General features: G+C 48.3%; 1 protein-coding gene across 1 annotated transcript in view; it reads right to left on the bottom strand.

Annotated features, from left to right (window-relative positions):
- Positions 1-1,584: 1,584 nt before the first annotated feature.
- Cmtm8 (CKLF like MARVEL transmembrane domain containing 8) overlaps positions 1,585-24,195 on the bottom strand; it is a 69,464-nt gene continuing 46,853 nt past the window's right edge. Inside the window, exons 2-4 of the mRNA XM_045136793.1 lie at positions 8,727-8,900; positions 2,931-3,047; positions 1,585-2,025 (exon numbers count right to left, since the gene is read on the bottom strand). Coding sequence (XP_044992728.1) covers positions 1,942-2,025; positions 2,931-3,047; positions 8,727-8,900 — 375 coding nt within the window. The 3' untranslated portion in view covers positions 1,585-1,941. The remainder of the gene's footprint in view (positions 2,026-2,930; positions 3,048-8,726; positions 8,901-24,195) is intronic.

The raw sequence follows: 24,195 nt of genomic DNA, 5'->3' as shown, positions 1-24,195 counted from the left end.
CTCTCTTCTATCTCTTTGTGCTTGCAAATAAATTATATATATATATATATATATATGGCTGGGTATGTGGGCACACGCCTTTATTCCCAGCACTCAAGGGGCAGAGGTAGGATTGCCATGAGTTCAAGGCCACTCTGAGACATAGTGAATTACAGATCATCCTGAACTAAAAGTGAGACCGTACCTTGGGGAAAAAAAAAAAAAAAGAACAAACAAACAAGAGCTGGGTGTGGTGGTACTCGCCTTTAATCCCACCACTCAGGACGCACAGGTAGAGACCACCCTGAGACTACATAGTGAATTCCAGGTTAGCCCAAACTAGAGTGAAACCCTACTTTGAAAAACCAACCAGGCAACCAACAAAACAACAAAACAAAACAAAACTGGGTGTGGCCACATGCGCCTATAACCCCAGCACTGAGTTGGGGCAGAGATGAGAAGATTACTGGGGTTCACTGGTCAGCCAGTCTGACTGGAAAAAATGGCAGCTCTAGGTTCAGTGAGAGATTATCTAAAGAAAATAAGGCAGGGCCTGGAGATGGCTTAGTGGCTAAGGTGTTTGCCTGTGAAGCCTAAGAACCCAGGTTCAATTCCTCAGTATCCACATAAGCCAGATGCACAAGGTGGCAAATGCATCTGGAATTCATTTGCAGTGGCTGGAGGCCCAGGTGCGCCCATTTTCTCTCTCTCTCTCTCTCCCTTTCTCAAGAAAATAAATAAAATATTTTAAAAGCAGGCAGAAGATTGATAGAGGACACTCAATGCTCTCCAACGTCTCTGCACACATGTGCACACACCTGTGCACACACCACATATACTACAACACACACTAAAAGCAAGGGAAGGAAGCCAGGCGTGGTGGCACACGCCTTTAATCCCAACACTCAGGAGGCAGAGGTAAGGATAATCGCTGTGAATTCCAGGTCAGCCTTCCTTCTTTTTTTTTTTTTTTTTTTTGTTCATTTTTTATTTATTTATTTGAGAGTGACAGAGAGAGAAAGAGATAGAGAGAGAGAGATTGAGAACGGGCGTGCCAGGGCCTCCAGCCACTGCAAACGAACTCCAGACGCGTGCGCCCCCTTGTGCATCTGGCTAACGTGGGACCTGGGGAACTGAGCGTCGAACCGGGGTCCTTAGGCTTCACAGGCAAGCGCTTAACCGCTAAGCCATCTCTCCAGCCCTATGCCTTCCTTCTATTCTGTGGATTTGTGTGTGTGTGTTTAACTTTTTAAAAAGTAATTGTAATCAAGGCTCCATAAAGGGAAGAGAAAGAAAACACATTCACGCACACACACACACACACACACACACACACACACACACACACACGAAATCTGCCAAGGCCTGTTTCTGGAATAGTAGTAAGGAGGTCTCATTCAGTGCTTTCTGGGCCACACTGGGACATGAGTCATGGGCATTAAGGTCCCCACACCTGAGGAGACGAATCCCTTCCTGCCACACGCCCTGGTGACCGAGGATAAGCGTCTCCCGACAATATGGCCTGCGGCAACCCCGTGAGCGGGACACTGTCCCCCCAGCGCCCAGGCTCTGGCCGTCCCTTCCCCACTCAGACACGACAGGAGCTAGAATTCTGAAACATTTAATCGCCAAAGGATCCGGCATCTTAACAGTTAGCTTTACACACTGGACACGTCCTTAATATTAGCAATTTATTTATACATTGTGTAAGAAAATATAATCTATGAAGACGTCAAGGTCCTTTTTTTTTAATAAGACCCAACACTTTTCAAGTATCCAGCTTAAACTGTAATAAACCGCTATGAGCAAATTTCACTACGATATAAAAACATGAGTTAAATACAATTCTGTGGAAATATACATTAAACCTACAGCTGTTTTTTTTTTTTTTTTTTTGCTTTTGTTTTTGTTTTTAACAGTGAGAGTCTTCTGAGCATTCCTTTCAATGGTCTCAGTTGCAGGTCATTGTGCAGTACTGGATCTCCATGCTATGAAACTGAAGTACGTGTTGCCGGCGTAGCAGATGGTTACCAGGAAAGCAAAAAACTGCAGGAAGCAAAGTGGGACAGAAAATATGTTGAGTAGCTGGGCGTGGTGGCGCATGCCTTTAATCCCAGCACTCAGGAGGCAGAGGTAGGAGGATCACCATGAGTTCGAGGCCACCCTGAGACTACATAGTGAATTCCAGGGAAGACAGCTTATCCAGCACTCAGGAGGCAGAAGCAGGAGGATCACCATGAGTTCGAGGCCACCCTGAGACTACATAGTGAATTCCAAGTCAGCCTGAGCCACATTGAGATGCTACCTCAAAAAAAAACCCCAAAAAACAAAAAACAAAAAAATATATATACATATATGTCATTTACATATATACATATCCTCATGTTTGCTATACAATTTTTAAAATTAATTAATTAGTTTACTTTTATTTTTAGAGAGAGTGAGAGACAGAGAGAGGAGAGAGAGAATTGGCACGCTAGGGCCTCAGCCACTGAAATCGAACTCCAGACGCTTGCGCCACCTAGTGGGCCTGTGCGGCCTTGCGCTTGCCTCACCTTTGTGCATCTGGCTAAGGTGGGATCTGGAGAGTCAAACATGGGTCCTGAGGCTTCACAGGCAAGCGCCTTAACTGCGAAGCCATCTCTCCAGCCTGCCTTCCCACTTTCTAAAAGTCCAACCGTGAGCATACGGAGCTTTCTATCTACAGCCACCCCTAACCTAATCAGAAGGGCTGCAGGCCAGGGGACTGTACCAACCAGCTCCAATTCTCTCACATTCCTGCCTCACTCTGGCCCTGTGACTGTAACCCAAGCAGTCTCACGTGGCACACCATCAATCAGACAACTGTTTCACTGTCAGAGTGGCACGTTGTGCTTCTGATGCCAGGCAGGCCTTGGCGAGGGAGAGGAAGGAGGACCACCTCGGGGGAACAGACAGGGAGACTCACTCACCGAGGAGGCTGCCCAGCTGTTAAAGTTGTGACTGTCCTTCTCTGGGGCGACGGAAGACGCATCCACGATGGCAGCCGAGAGGTACAAGAGGAAGGCACTGCTGTTGAAACACAGGCCCTGTGAGGGAGAGGGGCAGCGGGAGCAAAGAAAGTGAGCCCGGTTGGGGGTCATGCACCTCCCCCCCAAAGCCAAAATAAGGGGTGTCTTGGAGCCTGTAGGGGAAAAATTTGGACCATCCTCATCTCCTCCTCACTCAAGAAGTCATTCCACTCTGCTGAACAGCAGAGATGACAGAAGGGCCTTTCCTTATTTTATTCCCGAAAGGACTTCCCCTTTCCAGGAAGAGATAATCACCATTCCTGGACATTAAGATCCTGGGAAGACTGTCCCTTACCCAGCACCAGGGCTTAGTTCAGCCTCTGTCCAGGCCATGAAAGACCCCAACCCGGGTCTCTAGGTGGACTTTCCCATTTCCAGAAACCCTGTTCCTGCCTCCTCTTGGGCCAGAGTCCTGTATTCTTTCCCTCTATATAATAAACATTTTCTAAACTTCACCCTCTACAATGTGTAGGGATTTCATTCTTTAAATTCATAAATGAAGAAGTCAGCTGGAGGGAGGGCTGGAGAGATGGCTTAGCAGGGAAGGCACTTGCCTGCAAAGGCTCACAACCCAAGTTTGATTCCCCAGGACCCGTGTAAAACCAGACGCGCAAAGTGGCGCATACATCTGGAGTTCATCTACACTGGTTGGAGGCCCTGGTGCGTCCATTCTCTCTGTCTCTCTTCTCTCTATCTCTCTCTGCTTGCAAATAAATTTAAAAAAAAAATTTTAAAGAAAGAACTTGCCGGGCATGGTGGTGCACACCTTTAATCCCAGCACTTGGGAGGCAGAGGTAGCAGGATGGCCGTGAGTTCAAGGCCACCCTGAGACTACATAGTGAATTCCAGGTCAGCCTGGGCTAGAGTGAGACCCTACCTCGAAAAACAAAACAAAACAATAAGTAAGAAAGAAAGAAAGAAAGAGAGAGAGAGAGGGAGGGAGGGAGGGAGGACAAACTTGGCTGGATGCCGCTGACTGAAGAGTTTCATGTGACCGTGACTGTCAAGAGCCCAGAAAGACTCAAATGTGGGATCCCAAGGACCTCACCCAAGAGACCAGACCTGCACTCAGGTGTGTGAGGACCCAAGTGGGCAGCTAGGGGAGGCCACGAGGGGGCAGCTGCTAGCAAAGAGGACAGCATGCCACCGCAGCTCAGGCGCCCAGTGCCACTCTGTCCTGAAAGGTCCCTAGACATCATAATGTTCCTTCAGCCAGGACTCTTTCTCAGCTGGCTCTTGGTCCCCATCCCGCCCAAACCTCACTGTGGTAATGCGGGGGGGGGGGGAGGTAAGGAGGGGAGGACGGGGGGCAGGAGAAGATAACCCAGCGCCGTCTACCTCACCCCAGCTGTGACCCTCCCACACATCTATCCTGGAGTTGGGAGGAATTCTCATGGGCTGAGATTCCCAGGGAAAAGAAAGTGATATGAGCTCCTCTGTCTGTCCTCACAGCCTTTTGTTTTTGTTTTCCCATTTTTTTGGTTTGTTTGCTTTTTTTTTTTTTCCCAAGGTTGGGTCTCACTCTGGCTCAGGCTGACCTGGAATTCACTATGGAGTCTCAGGCCGGCCTCAAACTCATGGCGATCCTCTTACCTCTGCCTCCCGAGTGCTGGGATTAAAGGCCTGTGCCACCACGCCCGGCTTCTTTTAAATATTTTATTGGTATTTATTTATTTATTTGCGTTCATGGCTTCATAGTACCTGCCATTCCCTGAACAAGGCCTGCGCATTATTCGGCCCATAAACATGTCATCGTGGACGATGGAGGGAAAAAGGACCTCAAAACAGAAGAGGGAAGCCGGGCGTGGTGGCGCACGCTTTAATCCCAGCACTTGGGAGGCAGAGGTAGGAGGATCGCCGTGAGTTCAAGGCCACCCTGAGACTACATAGTGAATTCCCGGTCAGCCTGAGCCAGAGTGAGACCCTACCTCAAAAAAACAAAAACAAAAACAAAAAACAAAAAACAAAGAAACAAAACAGAAGAGGGGCTACTTGGAAAGTTCAGTAGAAAGCAGACAGCGAGGGGAAACAAAAGAACCTAATGGAGCCAGGTGCACACCTTTAATGCCAGCACTTAGGAGGCAGAGGTAGGAGGAGCACTGTGGGTTCAAGGCCACCCTGAGAATACAGGCTGAATTCCAGGTTAGCCTGGGCTAGAGTGAGACCCTACCTCAAAAATAAAATAAAATAAAAAGACTCAAAAAGAAAGAAAGAAAACAGCCCCCAAGATGAGTACAAAAGAGGGCACTGGGGCTGGAGAGATGGCTTAGCAGTTAAGCGCTTGCCTGTGAACCCTAAAAACCCCTGTTCGAGGCTCGATTCCCCAGGACCCACATTAGCCAGATGCACAAGGGGGCGCACGTTTCTGGAGTTCATTTGAAGTGGCTGGAGGCCCTGGGGTGCCTATTCTCTCTCCCTCTCTCTATCTGCCTCTTTCTCTGTCACTCTCAAGTGAACAAATAAAAATAAACAACAACAAAAAAAGAGGGCACCGACGGGCCTCAAAGTATCATGCCATCCTGCTGGTGCTGAGGCGTGACCCTGACTGAGGGACGGTCCGGGCGGGAAGACCCTCGAGCTCCTGGCCGCTCTGCAGACCCCCAGCCATAGTGTGGAGCAAGCTACAGGGAGAGCTCAGCATCTTGCCAAAGGCAGCTAGCTGCTCTTTTTGGGAGCGCATGAAAGGGAGGCCACTCTCCTGAAATTCCATCCTGGCTCACTATAAAAGCACTCTATTCTCAAATAAAGGCCCATACAGAAAAAAACTTCAATAGCTGGCCACTCTTTGTTCTGCCTCCACCCTGTGAGACTGGGGACTGCAATTTAAGAGGCCCCAGTGCTAAGGGTGCCGAGTCCCTTTACAGCGAAAGAAGGTACATTTATTGACCCAAAGGGTTCCTATGGGCTGGAACCAAATGCCAATTTCTTTCACTTTTTTTTTCCCATGAGGTAGGGTCTCACTCTAGCTCAGGCTGACCTGGAATTCACTATGTAGTCTCAGGTTGGCCTTGAACTCATGGCGATCCTTCTACCTCTGCCTCCCAAGTACTGGGATTAAAGGCGTGTGCCACCATACCCGGCCAAATGCCAATTTCTGAGGAAGGTTTGGAAAAACTGACTGAGCCATGTAGCCTGCACCACCTTCCAAGAATCCAGGTGAGAACATGAGACAAGTCACCACCCTCAGGGGTGACCCATTCACTAGCAGGCAGAGTGTTTTTAAAAAGGTTCATGAAGGAACTGGGCGTGGTGGCGCACGCCTTTAATCCCAGCACTTGGGAGGTGGAGGTAGGAGGATTGCCATGAGTTCAAAGCCACCCTAAGACTCCATAGTGAATTCCAGGTCAGCCTGAGCTAGACTGAGACACTACCTTGAATAAAAAAAAAGTTTCGAGCCGGGCGTGGTGGCGCACGCCTTTAATCCCAGCACTCGGGAGGCAGAGGTAGGAGGATTGCCATGAGTTCAAGGCCACCCTGAGATGACAGAGTTAATTCCAGGTCAGCCTGGACCAGAGTGAGACCCTACCTCGAAAAACCAAAAAAAAAAAAAAAAGTTTCATGAAGGGCTGGAGGGATAGCTCAATGGTTAAGGCTGTTGCCTGCAAAGCCTAACAACCCAGATTCATTTCCCCAGTACCCATGTAAAGGCAGATGCACAAAGTAGTGCATGCGTCTGGAGTTCGTTTGCAGTGACTGGAGGTCCTGGCACACCCATTCTCTCTCACACATAAGTAAATAACTAATTTCTAAAACTATAAAATGTAATAAGAAAAAATGTCTAATGAAATCAAGGGTAGTGTATATGCATAGTAAATGCAAAACACTGATTCAAGGCTGGAAAGATGGCTTAGTGGTTAAGGCGCTTACCTGCTTAAGGACCCAGGTTCGATTCCCCAGTAACCACATAAGCCAGATGCACATGGTGGCACATTCATCTGAAGTCTGTTTGCAGTGGCTAGAGGCCCTGGCATACTCATTCTCTCTCTCTTTCTCTCTAATAAATCAAGAAAATATTTTTTTGAGGTAGGATCTTGCTCTAGCCCAGGCTGATCTGGAATTCACTCCGTAGTCTCTCTCAGGTGGCCTCACACTCACAGCGATCCTCTTACCTCTGTCTCCTGAGTGTTGGACTTAAAGGTGTGTACCACCATGCGTGGCTTAATAAAAATATATATTTTTATTTATTTATTTATTTATTTGAGAGCAACAGACACAGAGAGAAAGACAGATAAAGGGAGAGAGAGAGAATGGGCACACCAGGGCTTCCAGCCTCTGCAAATGAACTCCAGACGCGTGCGCCCCCTTGTGCATCTGGCTAACGTGGGACCTGGGGAACCGAGCCTCGAACTGGGGTCCTTAGGCTTCACAGGCAAGCGCTTAACCGCTAAGCCATCTCTCCAGCCCAAAATATTTTTAAAATAGCACTAATTCAGACTTATGTGTCAAGTTGGCTGTTTATACCTAACTAAACACAGCACTTTCAAGGTTTAAAAAAAAACTTTTTTTTAAGGTAGGGTCTCGATGTAGCCCTGGCTACATTATATGGCCCCAGGCTAGGCTCACAGACAAGACAACCCTCTTGTCACAGCCTTCTGACTACTGGTATTACAGCTGTGAACCACCACCATACTAGAATAATACTTTTGAATTTTTTCCCTAATTATTTTTTAAAGTTTTATTTATTTGAGAGCAGCAGACAAACAGACAAAGAGGCAGACAGAGAGAGAGAATGGACACGCCAGGGCTTCTAGCCACTGCAAACGAACTCCAGATGCATGTGCCACCTCGTGCATCTGGCTTAGGTGGGTCCTGGGGAATCGAGCCTCAAACCGGGGTCCTCAGGCTTCACAGGCAAGAGCTTAATCGCTCAGCCATCTCTCCAGCGCGTGGCTGTTCGGTTCGTATTTATAGTCTCTTTCGAGTTCCATCTTCACCAATCACATACAGCACACCTAACATTAAGAGCTGTGATTGTGAGGACGAGAAAAGTTTGAAGGAAACAAAATCTAGAATTGTTGGTGTCTAGACATACCTGTTTCCAGGGGACACTGTTTTTGGAGGGCTTATAAAACAAGCAGCTACCTGAGAGAAGCCAGATTTCGGGGGAGGGGTGTGTGTGCACAAGTGCGTGTGTGTATTGTGTGTGTGCGCCCCTTGTGCTCATGAGATAGAGGCCAGAGGAGAGCGTCAAGTGTTCTCCTCGACCACTGTTTCCTTGAGACAGATCTCATCTGCAGCTGTCATTTTCTGCCTGACTGGCTGACCAGGGAGCCCCAGTGATTCTTTGGTCTCTGATCCCAACAGGACCGGGGTTCTGTGTGTGCATGGTCATGTCCCAGCTACTTATGTGGGTGCTGGTGAGTGGAACTCGGGTGAGTCAGGCCCTCATGTTTGTGTGACAAGTGTCGTTACCCAGTGAGCCAGTTCCCCAGCCCTGGACCCCGGCATTTCTTGGCTCAGTCACCTGATGTGAAGAACTGGCGTGCCCTTTGTCTACTTGCTATGCAGACGCTTGTGACATGTCCAGTTTCACACTCAGGTGTGAACACATGGGGGGGGTCATCTAGGTCATGTGACCATGGTTATCTGGGCTTGGGCCACCCTGTGCAAGCAAAGAGGTGACCCTGCGTTAACCCGAAGATGCCTGCTGTCCCACCTCACAGCACGACACAGGAGCAGCCCCTGGGGTGTCCTTACCACTGTGGTCCAGGGCACCTGGGGGATCCTAGTGTAGGTCATGGTGATGTAGACGATGAGGAAGAACACGGTGAGGACCCAGTAAAAGACAGCCACGAACATGACCCAGCCAAAGGCGGGGACCCGGAAGTACTCAGTTCCGGCGATCAGCGTCCAGACCAGCAGTCCCAAGACCTGTGACGAGGCAGGCGTGCGGGGGTGAAGAAATGAAGGAGAGAGTGAGGACGGAGAAAAACGTGGTTAGGCGAAGTCCATCACACTTTCACACACACACACACACACACACATGTAAATTCACTGCCTCCATGCAGGAAGGGAGATAACACATCCAGCAGAAGAGGGGTTCTGAGGGCTGGAGAGATGGCTTAGTGGTTAAGGCACTTGCCTGCAAAGCTAAAGGATCCATGTTCGATTCCCCAGGACCCAAGTAAGCCAGACGCACAAGGTGGAGCATGCATCTGGAGTTTGTTTGCAGCGGCTGGAGGCCCTGACATGCCCATTTTCTCTCTCTCTCTCCCCCCTTTCTCAAATAAATAAATAAAAATACTTTAAAGAAGAGGGTTCTGAGCAGGACGGCGGTGCCTTGAGGACACCCTGCGGTGACCCCGGCCAGCTGCGTCCATCAGATCTTCTCCTCCTCTCTTTCCTCCCAAGAGAACATGGAAATTCCAGTTTGTCCATTTAATATTTTAGATGTATTTTATTTTTATTTATGTATTGGAAAGAGAGAGATGGGGGAGGGAGGGAATTACTATGGGATATTTTTTATAATCATGGAAAATGTTAATAAAAATTGAGAAGAAAGAGAGAGAGAGAGAGAAAATGGGGCGCACCAGGGCCTGTAGCCATTGCAAACAGACTCCAGACACATGCACCATCATGTCTTAATTTTTTTTTAATTTTTATTAGCATTTTCCATGATTATAAAAAAAATCCCATGGTAATTCCCTCCCCTCCCCCCCACTTTCCCCTGTGAAATTCCATTCTCCATCATATTCCCCCCATCGCAATCATTGTACTTACATATATACAATATCAACCTATTAAGTACCCTCCTCCCTTCCTTTCTTAATTTCTTTTTTTAAAGAAAAGTAAATACAATTCCTAAGCCACGGGCAGCCATCAGGCCGGTGTCTTCCTCTGTCGCTTATTATCTGCTTGTTTCCTTGAGTCGGAGTTTTTGAACCTGGAACTGTCATTTCAGACAGACTGGCTGACCGGCGAACCCCGGGGACTCCCCAGTCTCTGCTCCCACGGGCCGTGGGCGGCAGGGATGCGTGAGCACACCGCGCTGTTTATTTCTGTGCTGTCGTCTATGTCTGCACCACATTCCGAGAGGCAGAGGCGCTCTGACTCTGCCGCTCGTATCCGCGTGTCTCACGACACCCTCTCATCTCTGGGCTGGAGCGATGGCTCAGTTAAGGCGCTTGATTTGAAAGCCAGATGGTCCCAGCTCTCCAGCCTGTTATGTGTGGGGTTTTGTTTACGTGTATGTGATACGTGTGTGCATGCACATGGGAGCCAGAGATCAATGCTGGGTGTCACCCCCAGTCTCCCTCCATCTTATTTGAGACAGGGTCTTGCAACGAGCCCAGAATTCACAGACTTGGCTAACCCCAGGGAACTCTGTGGTGTCTGTCGCCCCAGCATGGGGATAACAGGCACACACCGCCATATCTGGCTTTAAAAAAATTATTTATTTAAGTCAGAGAGAGGGAGAGGGAGAGAATGGGCATGACAGGGTCTCCAGCCACTGCAAACGAACTCTAGATGAGCGTGTCCCCTTGTGCATCTGGCTAATGTGGGTCCTGGGGAATTAAACTTGAGTCCTTTGGCTTTTCAGGCAAGCGTCTTAACTGCTAAGCCATCCCTCCAGCCCCATAGCTGGCTTTTACATGGGTGCTGGGGATCTGAACTCAGGTCCTTATGCTTTTGCAGCAGCCCCTTTGCCTCCCGAGCCTTCTCCCCAGCTCCTGGGGCTGTGTCTTTGTGCCTCAACTGTGGCAGTGGAATTTACTGAGAGCAAAGATGCACCAAGTGGACGTCACTCCAGGATGTACTGACCAAGTCTTGTGCTAAGGGGGTTTTTGAGTTTGAATTCATCCAAACTGACAGGTAATCTATAACGCCTCCGCTGGACATTCCCCTGGGTCAGGAAGACTGGTGACAGACGTAACCAGGCACAGTAGTGTCCAGAACAACAGTTTGAAATTTTCATTCAAACTGAAAGAGTCACGCAGCCAAGAGCCGAGAGCCATGGAACATGACCAGTGTGCCGCATGAAAATGAAGGTGGGCGCAAGGGCTTAGGTTCCCAGCACAAGCCACGCAGGCTCAGCTGACAGCTCTTGACTGCCAATGCAAGGAGCGCTTTTCAGTGATAAGAATCTAGATCCGTTGTCATCCCTGACACACTTGGACACTACGGTTAACAGAGATTACCTCTCAAAGAATGGATGCTTGGTCCATGACCTCATCAGAAACATAGTAAAAACGGGCTGGAGAGATGGCTTAATGGTTAAGGCACTTGCCTGCAAAACCAAAGGACCTTGGTTGGAATCTCCAGGGCCCACATAAGCCAGAGGCACAAGGTGGTGCAGGCATCTGGAATTCATTTGCAGTGGCTGGAGGCCCTGGTGCACCTATTCTCTTTCTCTCTATCTGTTTCTTCCTCTCTCTCTCTCTCAAATAAAAAACATATATATATTAAAAAAAACAAGGGCTGGAGAGATGGCTTAGCGGTTAAGCGCTTGCCTGTGAGCCTAAGGACCCCGGTTTGAGGCTCGATTCCCCAGGACCCACATTAGCCAGATGCACAAGGGGGCGCACACATCTGGAGTTCGTTTGCAGTGGCCGGAGGCCCTGGCGCGCCCATTCTCTCTTTCTCTCTGCCTCTTTCTGTCTCTCTCTCTCTCTCTAATAAATAAATAAATAATTAAAAACAAACAAACAGCCAGGCATGGTGGTGCACGCCTTTGATCCCAGCACTCGGGAGGCAGAGGTAGGAGGATCACCGTGAGTTCAAGGCCACCCTGAGACTCCATAGTGAATTCCAGGTCAGCCTGGGCTAGAGTGAAACCCTACTTCAAAAAAAAAAAAAAAAAAAAGAAACCTAGTAAAAAGAATGCCTCAGTTATTCTACTCCATATGATCTTCCTAGGTGATTGAAAAATGTCTACAGGCAACCTTTTATCTCCCATCATAACCAATACTGATGAAAATCACTCTATAAAAATGTTAGCCAGAGAACCGGGTGTTCATGGCACACACCTTTAATCTCAGCACTTGGGAGGCAGAGGCAGGATTGCCGGGAGTTCGAGGCCACCCTGAGACTATGTAGGGAATTTCAGGTCAGCCTGGGCCAGAGTGAGACCCTACCTTGAAAAACAAAACAAACAAGCCAAAAAGTTGCTCATTTCCTGTCTCATGTGGGTGTGTGGTATGTGTTTAAGAAACACCCTTTATTTATTTTGTTTGTTTCTTGTTTTCCGAGGTAGGCTGACCTGGAATTCACTGTGTATGTGTGCATGCCACAGGGCCGACATGTGGATGTCAGAGGACAGCCTCAGCCTTGGTCCTCGCCTTCTACCTCGAGGCAGGGTCCCTCTGCTGTTTTGCCGCCACGGACATCACACTAGCCCATAAGCTTTGGGGTTCTCCTGAGTTTGCCTTCCATTGCGGTAGATGCATCCCAGCTCCTGGATATTATAGACTGAACCCCAGGGTTCTCCATCGAGCAGTAATGCCAATGCCGTGTCACGCTGGGCAAGCTGTCCTCCTGGTGTGAACCCCTTGAACGCCACAAGGGCCACCTCAAGGTTATTGTTACCATGTCTTAAAATATATATATATATATATATATATATATATATATATATATATATATATACATACATTTAAATTTTTTAAATATATTTTATTTATTTATTTATTGAGAGAGAGAGGGAAAGAGAGAAAGAGAGAGAGGCAGATAGAGAATGTGAATTCTAGGGCCTCAAGCCACTGCAAACGAACACCAGACACATGCGTCACCACGTGCATCTGGCTCACATGGGTCCTGGGGAATTGAACCTAGGTCCTTTGGCTTTGTAGGCAAGCACCGTAACCGCTAAGCAATTTCTCCAGCCCTATACATTTAAATTTTTATTTATTTATTTGCAAGCAGAGATAGAAGACAGACAGACAGTCAGACAGAATGGGCGCAGCAGGGCCTCTAGACACTGCAAAAGAACTCCAGGTACATGTGCCATTTTTGTGCATCTGGCTTTACGTGGGTCCTGGGGAATCAAACTGAAGGGCTCAGGAACCAGAGGGACTCCATGACAGGCTTCAGAGTCACCAGTAGGCCTAAGTTTCTGTTTCCCAGCAAGGTTTAAGTAAGAATTTAACAGTTACTGAAAAAAGATCACAAACTACCTATGCCATACATTTCTACAGTCATAAGATAAGTTGCTTAAGTTCCTCAAAACACACTTAGCCAATCACAACAAAGGTTACCTAATCTGGTTGAAATTCCCCTAGCCCCCTGCCCACCAATTCTGCCCCCCAATATCCTAAGCAATATCCTAAGAAAAATACAAGTGCAGTTACTACTTAAATCTACCAATCATGTAACCATTCCCCTACTTCTTTGTTCAAATCCCTATAAAAAACCTGCCCTCCCTGCCCCTCAGGGCTCTTGTACGGATCCACTGCCTTGGTGAAGTCAAGAATCCGAGCTTCAGCCCGAAATAAGGCTCCTTGCCTTTGCATACGTGTTTGGTTCTCCTTGGTGGTCACTGGGGCGCCGAGAACTGGACATAACAGAACCTAGGTCTTTTGGCTTTGCAGGCAAGCATCATAACCACTATGCCATCTCCCCAGCCCTTTCATGTCTTTCTGTACGTCCCACAGGCACCTGGCTTGGTAGAATTCAGACTTTGAATTCCTACTGTGCAACTGGGCAAGTCACGTTCCTGTGTTTTGCCAACATTCTCCCGACTCTGCCTCCCCTACTGCTGCGGACATGCTGGGATCGTGGATGTGTGTGCCACTGCGCGCCCAGTGTCGCACGGATCTGACCTCTATTCTTCCAGAAGGCTTGCACAGCAAGTGCCTTTAACCACGCAGCTATCTTCTCATCCTCTCCACCTTATTCTTACGAGACAAGGGGTTCTCAGAGAACCTGGAACTTAACTGGTTCGGTCAGACAAGCTAGCTAACAAGTCCCAAAGATCTGCCTGCTTCTGCCTCCCCGGGGCTAGGATTCTAGGCATGCGCCACCATGCCAGGCACATCCTGACGCCTGCGCAGCGAGCATGTTACCTATCAAGCCATATCCCCAGCCCCAAGGCAAGCATCAAGCCAGCCACCTCTACTGCCTTCCAGGAGGAAGTTCTGTTGAGCAAGCATGCCAACCCCTTCTTTTCTGTCCACCAGGGGGCACCCCAACATTGCCGACGCAGGACCAGGGCCAGCCCAGCTCAACATGAGGTCCGGAGTTGGCCATCCAGCCAGATGTTCCTCTACGGAAAGCACACGGGTGCGGAGGCGATGGACCATGGAGGGATGAACTTGATTCTCACCCGTTAGTGCCAGATGCTGTCTGGAAACACGTCTGATAGGAGATAAGGGTGAAGTAATACAAAGGCCTACAGGGCAAATTTCCTATGGAGATTTTACTGAAGCATGCTTGGTAAGAGACACCAGAACTGCGCAGAACATGGGCCTGAGTAGCCACGAGGTCTCAGGCCTTGGTGTTTTCGCCAAAAGGGAACCTGGCCTCTTTGGGTGTCTCTCTTTTCCCAAGCAGAGACAAGGAAATGGGAGTTTAGGGGCAAGTTCTTGGGGATGGAGGGCATGTCAAATCACTTGGTGGGTGGGAGAATTTCAAATCTCTCTCTCTCTTTTTTGTTGTTTTTTTGAGGTAGGGTCTCACTCTAGCCCAGGCTGACATGGAATTCACTATGTAGTCTCAGGGTGGCCTTGAACTCAGGGCGATCCTCCTACCTCTGCCTCCTGAGTGTTGTGATTAAAGGCATGTGCCACCACACCCAGCTCAAATTTCTTAAATATATATATATATAATTTATGGGTTGGGGGGATGGCTTAGTGGTTAAGGCATTTGCCTGCAAAGCCAAAGGACCCCAGGACCCATGCTAGCCAGATAGATGCACAAGGGGGCACACACGTATGGAGTTTGTTTGCAGTGGCTGGAGGCCCTGGAGTGCCCATTCTCTCTCTCTGTCTCTCAGATAAATAAATAAATAAAATATTTTTAAATTATTTATTTATCAACTTGACAGAGAAAGAGGGAGAAAAAGAGAGAGAGAGAGAGAGAGAGAGAGAGAGAGAGAGAGAGAGGGTGCGCCATGGCTTCCAGCCACTGCAAACAAACTGTAGACACATGTGCCCCCTTGTGTATCTGGCTAACGTGGGTCCTGGGGAATTAAGCCTGGGTCCTTTGGCTTTGCAGGCAAGTGCCTTAACCACTAAGCCATTTCTCCCGCCTCTTCAAGCCTCTTTCTATTCTCAAATATATGCCATGAGATGTCTGTCTCCCTTGGCCCCTGGATTCTTCCTCAATAACACTGTGGAGTCCCTCGGGTACTCCGCAGCAGAACGAAGCTTGTACTCGGTTTTTCTGGTCGTTTGAGACTGACTTTGCTCTTTCTCGGGATTTAGTCTGATCTGCACTGAGGTATTATCACAGGACCCCGATATTCCCAGAAGGCAATGAAGTGGGAATCTGCATACTGGGTGGGTCTTAACACACATCTAGAAACCCCCGAATGCTGGCTGCCCCATGGCCTGCCTCTGATGAACAGAATGCAACAGAAGTGATGCCTTGTGACCGTGGAGGCTAGGTCACAGAACGGACGCAGTGTGGCCCTGGCTGCCTGGCTCTCGGATCATGTCCTCTTAGAGAGCTGTCCGCCATTCTGAGAGGGCCAAGGCAGGGAAGGAAAGAAGGTCTCCCATCCATGGCCAGGACCAAGCTGTCGGTGCCGTGTGGGACGAACCCTGGAGGTGGCTCCTTCAACCCCAGTCAGCTGTCCCAGGTACAGTGAGTGAGACCCTGTCTCGGGGTAACGCTGCGGAAGGGCATTCCACACCTGTGCACAGGGCATGTACCTCTGCACATACTTATACACACACATATAGCATACGCACATGAGCCACACACACACACACTCCACAACAAACACACAGAAAAATAAATTAAAAAAAAAAAAAAAGAAGGCTGGGCGTGGTGGCAGACGCCTTTAATCCCAGCACTCTGGAGGCAGAGGTAGGAGGATCGCCAAGAGTTCAAGGCCATCCTGAGACGACATAGTGAATTCCAGGTTAGCCTGGGCTAGAGGAAAAACCCTACCTCAAAAGACCAACCAAACAGCCGGGCGTGGTGGCGCACGCCTTTAATCCCAGCACTCGGGAGGCAGAGGTAGGAGGATCGCCATGAGTTCGAGGTCACCCTGACACTACATAGTGAATTCCAGGTCAGCCTGAGCTAGAGTGAGACACTATGTCAGAACCCCCTCCCCCCTCAAAAAAAAAATACACAAAAAAGATTTAGCAATGCAAGAAAGCTGGGTCCAGGGGACTGAGAGCTACGCAGCAGAAGTCGGCACACTTTTTTGGTAATGGGCCTCACTTAGTAAATATCTTTGGCTTTGTGGGCCATATGGTCTTGGTCCCAGGCCCTCATTTTGCCACCGTAACATGGCATTAGCCAGATACGGTGAGCAAGTGGGATCGCCTGTGCTCTGAGACAGCTCTGTTTACTAACAGGCGCAGGCTGCACTTGGCTGGTGGTTTGCAATTAGCCTGGTTCTCCAAGTGTGTGGCCCTGCAGCGGAGGCCCAGCATCGCCCAGCCGTAAGAAACACAGACGCGCGGGCTCCACCCAGACCTGGACCTGCCAGCTTAGCAGCTCTGGGAAGAGGCTGGGCAAGGGGGTCAACAGCTAGAGAGGGTTCTAGGGAGCCAGCCTGTGTGCGTGTGTGTGTGTTTCTTTCCCCCAGGCATGGTCTCACTCTAAACCAGACTGACCTGGAATTCACTGTGGAGTCTCAGGCTGGCCTCAAACTCACGGGGATTCTCCTACCTCTGTCTCTCGGGGGCTGTGATTAAAGGTGTGCGGCACCATGCATACTTATATTTATTTATTTGAGAGAGACAGAGAGAGAGAGAGAGAGAGAATGGGTGCGCCAGGGCCTCCAGCCACTGAAAACCAACTCCAGATACATGCACCCCCTTGTGCATCTGGCTAACGTGGGTCCTGGGGAATCGGACCTTGAACTGGGGTCCTTAGGCAAGCGCTTAACCACTAAGCCATCTCTCCAGCCCAAGGCAAGCATTCTTATCCACCGAGTCATCTCTCCAGCCCAACAAATGACATTTTTACATCTAGGGGCGCCTCAACATTTTAAGAGGTTTCCCAGCCTCCCAGAAAGGAGCCATCAAGTTGCTACTAATCAGACCTAATTTAAAAAGCTGTGGGGAATGGATAATCACGAGAGGACGCGTGCAGTTCTGTTTGGGACTATAACTGCTTTCTAACTTTGTCCCTGTGCCAACTTCAGCTCTCTTGGATTGTGGCCACACTCGGCACATCTGTGGGAAGTTCCCATCTGCTCATTCCAGCTGCTGAGCGAAGGTCACTAAGGTTACCGACACCAGGACAACCAGAGGCCCCGCACCAGACCAAAGCACACAGCGCACACAATGTAACCCTTCTCTTGGGAATGCACAGCGTCACCAGTGAGGGGAAACAAACCTAAAGCCAGTGTCGCAGCGTAGTCAAAGAGGGGGTCCAGGGGGCGCAGCCATGTGGAGACATGCAGGGATTCAGAGGAGGGAGCGGGAGATGACCCCGGACACCCCCAGAGGCCAGGGCCAGGGAGACCTTCACACTTTTCCTGGTTGCAGCGGCCTGCATTCCCTAGGGAAGGTTCCGAGCCAGTTATCCTGAGCTGGTCATATCACAAGTCCTGTTAAGGGCTGGAAGGATGGCTTAGCGGAGAAGGCGCTTCCCTATAAAGCCAAAGGACCCAGGTTTGATTCCCCAGAACCCATGTAAGCCAGATGCACAAGGTGGCACATGTGTCTGGAGTTTGTTTGCAGTGGCTGGAGGCCCTGTTGTGCCCAATCTCTCCTCCTGTGTCTCTGAAATAAATTAAAACAAAAATTTTTTTTTTTAAAAGAAAATCACTAACTGAAAGGCCGGAGAGATGGCTGAGCAGTTAAGCGCTTGCCTGTGAAGCCTAAGGACCTCAGTTCGAGGCTCGATTTCCCAGGTCCCACGTTAGCCAGATGCACAAGGGGGCACATGCATCTGGAGTTCATTTGCAGTGGCTGGAGGCCCTAGCACGCCCATTCTCTCTCTCTATTTCTCTCTTTCTCTGCCTCTTTCTCTATCGGTCACTCTCAAATAAATAAATAAAAATAAACAACAACAACAAAAAATCACTAACTGGAGCCAGGCCTTTAATCCCAGCACTCAAGAGGAAGAGGTAAGAGGATTGCTATGAGTTCAAGGGCAGCCTGGGACTACATAGTGAATTCCATCCAGGTCAGCCTGGTCTAGAGCAAAACCTTACCCGGGGGGGGGGGGGATCATTAACTGGGGATCCTGGGAGAGCCACAGTCCATCTACTGGAGGTGTTCAAGTGATCATCTGGCCTTTCGCAGCAGCCACTGACTCCTTGGGACGCCTTTTGGAATGACTCAATGTCAAGAAGGAGCATTAGGTGACTCAGGACTGAGCCTGGTGCCACACTGGTACGCCTTATTTTGGTGCATCGATTGGCAGTGAGATAGGGAAAGGATAGCGCCGTTACAGAGGAAAAACCAAGCACCTCTACACTGCACAGCCAAGCTCAGGCTCGGGATTATTAAAAGGAGAAGACAGCTCAAACAGAACTTTGTTTTAAAAATCTTTTCAACCTGGGCAGCTTGTGACCTTCCCCTCAGATTTCTGAAAAAATGAACTCTTAGAGATCTGCCATATTTGGGGTAAAAAAAAAAAATTCCCAGAAGTCCAGGCTTACCGAAACAGACTGGTTAATTTAGACTCCCACTGTGACATTTCTTTTCTATTAGGTGCTATATATTTTTTTTACAAAAGAAGTCCCCTTCCCTACTCTCGGAGCAAGTGAAAGTAGCCACACAAGACTTTTATTTGAACAAAGGATGATTGTGTGGGACTTTAAATCCAACCAATAAAAATGCTTCTTTATTACTGGAAGGTCTTGCCTTCTTTCCTGCAACTTTTTAATTTAATTTAATTATTTTATTTATTTATTTTTGGTTTTTCGAGATGGAGTCTCACTCTAGCTCAGACTGGCCTGGAATTCACTCTATTCTCAGGGTGGCCTCGAACTCACGACAATTCTACCTGTTTCCCAAGTGTTGGGATTAAAAGCATGAGCCACCATGCTCAGCAATTCTATTTTATTTTTATTTTAATTTTAGAGAGAGAGAGAGACAGAGATTGAGGAAGAGAGAATTGGTGGCACCAGGGCCTCAGTCACTGCAATCAAACTCTAGATGCTTCTGCCACCTAGTGGGCATGTGTGACCTTACGCTTGCCCCACGGGTATGTGTTTGGCTTATCTGGAAAGTCAAACATGGGTCCTTAGGCTTCACAGGTAAGTGCCCATCTCTCCAGCCCCTTTCCTGTAACTTATACCTAAGGTACCATTTAGTCTATTTCACAATTTAAATAAGCCCGTCGTGCCCCACTGGGATTGTCATAGATCAGTGTTCCCACTAAGATGGGAATAAAACACTGCTGTCAAAGGAGCTAAACAGGGCTGGAGAGATGGCTTAGCAGTTAAGGTGCTTGCCTGTAAAGCCAAAGGACACAGGTTCAATTCCCTAGGACCTACATAAGCCAGATGCACAAGGTGGCACATGAGTCTGGAGTTTGTAGGCAGTGGCTAGAAGCCCTGGTGTGCCCATTCTCTCTCTCTCTCTTCCCTTATGTCTCAAATAAATAAATAAAATATTTCTTTTAAGGAGCTAAACAGTGATGGCAGAATGGCAGGATTTGACAACCCCCGAGCATGTCACTTTGGCATAAAGATTGTTTGGAGTTAAAGGCACTAAAAAGGCAGCAGATGCTTCTTGCATCTGATCTCAGTTTTCCTTCCTGAAAAATGGACACAAAACAGCCAGGCATAGTGGCACATGCACGCCTTTAATCCCAGCACTGGGGAGGCAGAGGTAGGAGGATCACCATGACCTCGAGGCCACCTGAGACTACACAGTTAATTCCAGGTCAGCCTGGACTAGAGCGAGACCCTACCTTGGAAAAAAAAAAAAGGACACAAAACCCCCTTATGGGAGATCCTCTCCCTGTGTCATATGAACAGAAACATTCTTATCACCAGACGGAGGTGCTGAAGCCTAAAGGCTACACAAACAAAATGTGTTAAAATCTAATTCTTTCTTTAGTCTCGCCATATATATATTTTTTTTGGGGGGGGGGCTCTTCCTCTCTTCCCTCTTTTTCTTTTCTCATTCCCTTTCCTCCTTTCTTTCTCTTTCACACACTCCCTCCCTTCCTTCTTCTCCTTCACTTTTTATTCCCTCCCTCCCTCCCTTCTTTCCTTTTTCTTTCTTTCTTTTCTGTCTGAAGTCTTCTTTGAAGTCTCACTGTATAGCCCAAACTGTCCTGGAACACTCTATATATGCCAGGCTGGCCCCAAACTTGCAGCAATCCTTTGGTCTGTACCTCCTAAACGCTGGGATTACAGGCATGGACCACCACAACTGGCTTAGAGAACATTTTTTTCTCAGGGGACACATTGAAAGCACTTTGGGATGGAAGTGGGTTGTTAGAACTGGAAAAATGTTTTGCATTACAAATGACTCGACAACCAGACCCTGACACCCTGCCGTGTGGTCCTTCTAAGCCATAAGTCAAACCCCTGGTTGAAATGACAAGTGTGACAACCGTAAAACATGCACAATGCAGCAGGGAGGGGTCCCGAGGGGACGTAATGTTCAGTGTACTCTCTGCGTAGCTGTAGACATGAGAGGTCACATATCAAAGTCAGAGAGCTTGGGGCTGGAGAGATGGCTTAGTGGTTAAGGCGCTTGCCTGCAAAACCAAAGGACATTGGTTCGATTCCCCAGTACCCACATTATCCAGATGCAAAGATGGTGCATGCATCTGGAATTTGTTTGCAGAGGCTGGAAGCCCTGGCGCCCATACTCTCTCTCCGTCTCTCTCTCTCTCTCTCTCTCTGCCTCCTTCCCTCTCTCAAATAAATAAAGAAAAATAAAATATTATGAAAAAGGAGTCAGATGTTCATTTGCAGTGGCTAGAGGCTCTGGTGTGTCCATACTCACTCCCCCTGCCCCCATATCTCTCTGCTTGCAAATAAATGAATAAAATATTTTTAAGCATGTGGAAAAACAAAGTCAGAGCTTACCAGATTTCATCTAAAGTTCACTTCATGATATCCAAAGCTGGGTTGGGAGATAGCTCCGTGGTTAAACATGCTTGCTTGCAAAGCCTGTTGGCATGGGTTTGATTTCCTAGTATCCATGTAAAGCCAGATGCACAAAGTGGTGCCTATGTCCGGAATTCACTCATTTACAGTGGCAAGAAGCCTGGCATGCCCATTTTCACTGCTTACTGTGTCTTCAAACCAGAATTTTACAGGGCTCACAGTAACAGGCAGGAATTGGCCTTGTATCACTTTCTACAGGGAAGATGAGAAATAGGCAACATTCCTTGGGTCCCTATCCCATAAGGGCTTTGCACCCTCATCACAGGTCACCATAGCAACCTGCTGGCATCAGTAACTTCACCCAGGCTCCCAAGGTGGAGAAACAGAAGCTAAGTTGGCAACTTGCCCAGTCAACTCCCACAGGGTCTACTCAAATATAAGGCCTCTGGCCATTTCTCTCTCTCTCTTTTAAATATTTTTATTTATTTATTTATTTATTTGACAGAGAAAGAGGGGGAGAGAGAGAGTGGGCGTGCCAGGGCCTCCAGCCACTGCAAATGAACTCCAGACGCATGTGCCCACTTGTGCATCTGGCTAACGTGGGTCCTGGGGAATCGAACCTGGGTCCTTTGGCTTTGCAGGCAAGCGCCTTAACTGCTAAACCATCCCTCCTGCCCTGGCCATCTCTTTTAAGGTATACTTAAGCCACACAAAAGAAACCAGACACTCATATCTGCTGAGCAAGCCTGAGTGGGAATTGGGCCTTGAACCAAAGCTCTCGGGCTCCAAGGAAAGCTTGAAGATGCAGCCTCTGGTTCAGGCATAACAGTGAACTGTTTATGTGCAAGGACTGGGGGAGAAACAGCTACAGGATGATATTATGCATGGAAATTTGAGAGTCCAGACATGCCGACATGGTCTATGCCTGTCTGTCCATCTAGCTATCAATCATCTGTTTATCTTCTATCTATCTATCTTTCAATTTATTAATCAGTTTGTCATCTGTCTATCATGTCTGTTTTTTTTTCCTCTCTTTATATATGTGTTTCTATCCATATCCTCATTTGGGAGACAGGCTGGGGCCTCAAGGTCACTATATAGCTGAGAATGACCTCTAACTTTCATTTTTAATCTGTGTGTGTGTTCCCATGTGTGGGAGTGCAGACACGCGCACGCCATGGTGTGCACGTGGAGGTCAGACCTCCTCAGGGGTTGGTCCTTGTTTGAGGCAGGGTCTCTTAATTGTTTGCCACTGCATATGCCAGGCTAGGTGACCCATGAGATAGCTTCATGGGATTCTCCTGTCTGCACATCCTATTTTTTCTATAGACTCGAGCTGCTCCTGTGTCTGGCTTTCTGTAGATGTCTCTTCTCCCTCGACAATGGGATCGGTTCTCTCTCACGCACACAAGCAAGCGAGCGTGCGTGTGCACGCGGGCAGACACTGTGTGCCCATGACTCTCTTCCCACTCAGTTCTCTCCATTCCGTAGCTTTGCAAGAGCTGGCATGTGACCCGAGCGTCTTCCAGGTCCCCAGATTCTTTACACAGCCGTGTTGCCCTGGGAACAGAGGGGGGCCAGCTGTTTGACCAGCTGAGCACCGCACCCGGTGTTCCAGAGTTACACGTTCCTAAGTCACGTAAACCAGAAGCCTGTCCTTAGCTGGCATCAGCACTGGGTTTGAAGACCACAGCGGTGTACCTACGCACGAAAATGCCTGGGAAGGAAGCCACTGGCTCCCGCCCAAGAAACACACAAACACTTTACGATCCTGGTGGAGGGGGAGGGGTTAACTAACAGCTGTCAACTCCCCAAACAAGAATGGGAAGGAGAAAGACCACATGGTCAAGCAAAGTCATGACCAGTATGCAGGTGAATCTGGGGGAGAAAACCTAGGTTCACAGAGTTAAAGCTCACAGGCAGCAAACTCCCCTCCTCATATGACTTAGTGCCTGTCACCACACCCCAAGTCTGGGAGATAAAAATAAAAGGTGCCGGCCGGCCGTGGTGGCGCACGTCTTTAATCCCAGCGCTGCAGTGAGTTCCAGGCCACCCTGAAACTACATGGTAAATTCCAGGTCAGCCCCAGCTAGAGTGAGACCCTAACTCAAAAATAAATAAATAAATGTAATGAAGACATATGGGGGTTGGAAAAACTGCTCAGTGGTTAAAGGCACGTGTTTGCAAAGCCTGAATTCAATTCCCCAATACCCACCTAAAAACCAGATGCACAAAGTGGCACATGCATCTGGAATTCATTTGCACTGGCAAGAGGCCTTGGCATGCTTGTTCTCTCCCTTTGTCTGCTTGCAAATAAATAAATAAAAATGCAATTAGTTATTAAATTTAGCCACCATGTCTTTAATCCCACCACTTGGGAGGCAGAGGTAGGAGGATCGCTGTGAGTTCAAGGCCACCCTGAGACTACACAGTGAATTCCAGGTCAGCTTAGACTAGAGTGAGACCCTGCCTTAAAATAGGTAGACAGATAGATATATAAGTAGATTAAAATAAAAGATGGGGGCTGGAGAGATGGCTTAGCGATTAAGCACTTGCCTGTGAAGCCTAAGGACCCCGGTTCGAGGCTCGGTTCCCCAGGTCCCACGTTAGCCAGATGCACAAGGGGGCGCACGCGTCTGGAGTTCATTTGCAGAGGCTGGAAGCCCTGGCGCACCCATTCTCTCCCTCTCCCTCTATCTGTCTTTCTCTCTGTGTCTGTCGCTCTCAAATAAATAATAATAATAAAAAAAAAGATGGGGGCTGGAGAGATGGCTTAACAGTTAAGGCACATGCCTGCAAAACCTAAGGACCCAGGTTTGATTCTCTAGGTCCCACATAAGCCAGATGCACATGGTGGAACATGCATCTGGAGTTTGTTTGCAGTGGCTAGAAGCCCTGGTGCGCCCATTCTGTCTGTCTCTTTATCAAATAAATAAATAAAATACTTTTAAAAGATTAAAAGAAAAATAAAAGTCATGTGGGCATATTTTGAGGTATTGTATATAAATCAAATCCTACCTAAGGTTT

The sequence above is a fragment of the Jaculus jaculus genome, chromosome 17, assembly GCF_020740685.1.
Source record: "Jaculus jaculus isolate mJacJac1 chromosome 17, mJacJac1.mat.Y.cur, whole genome shotgun sequence".
Taxonomy (NCBI): domain Eukaryota; kingdom Metazoa; phylum Chordata; class Mammalia; order Rodentia; family Dipodidae; genus Jaculus; species Jaculus jaculus.
The sequence above is the reverse complement of the archived record's forward strand: the minus strand, read 5'-3'. Positions and strand labels throughout refer to the sequence as shown.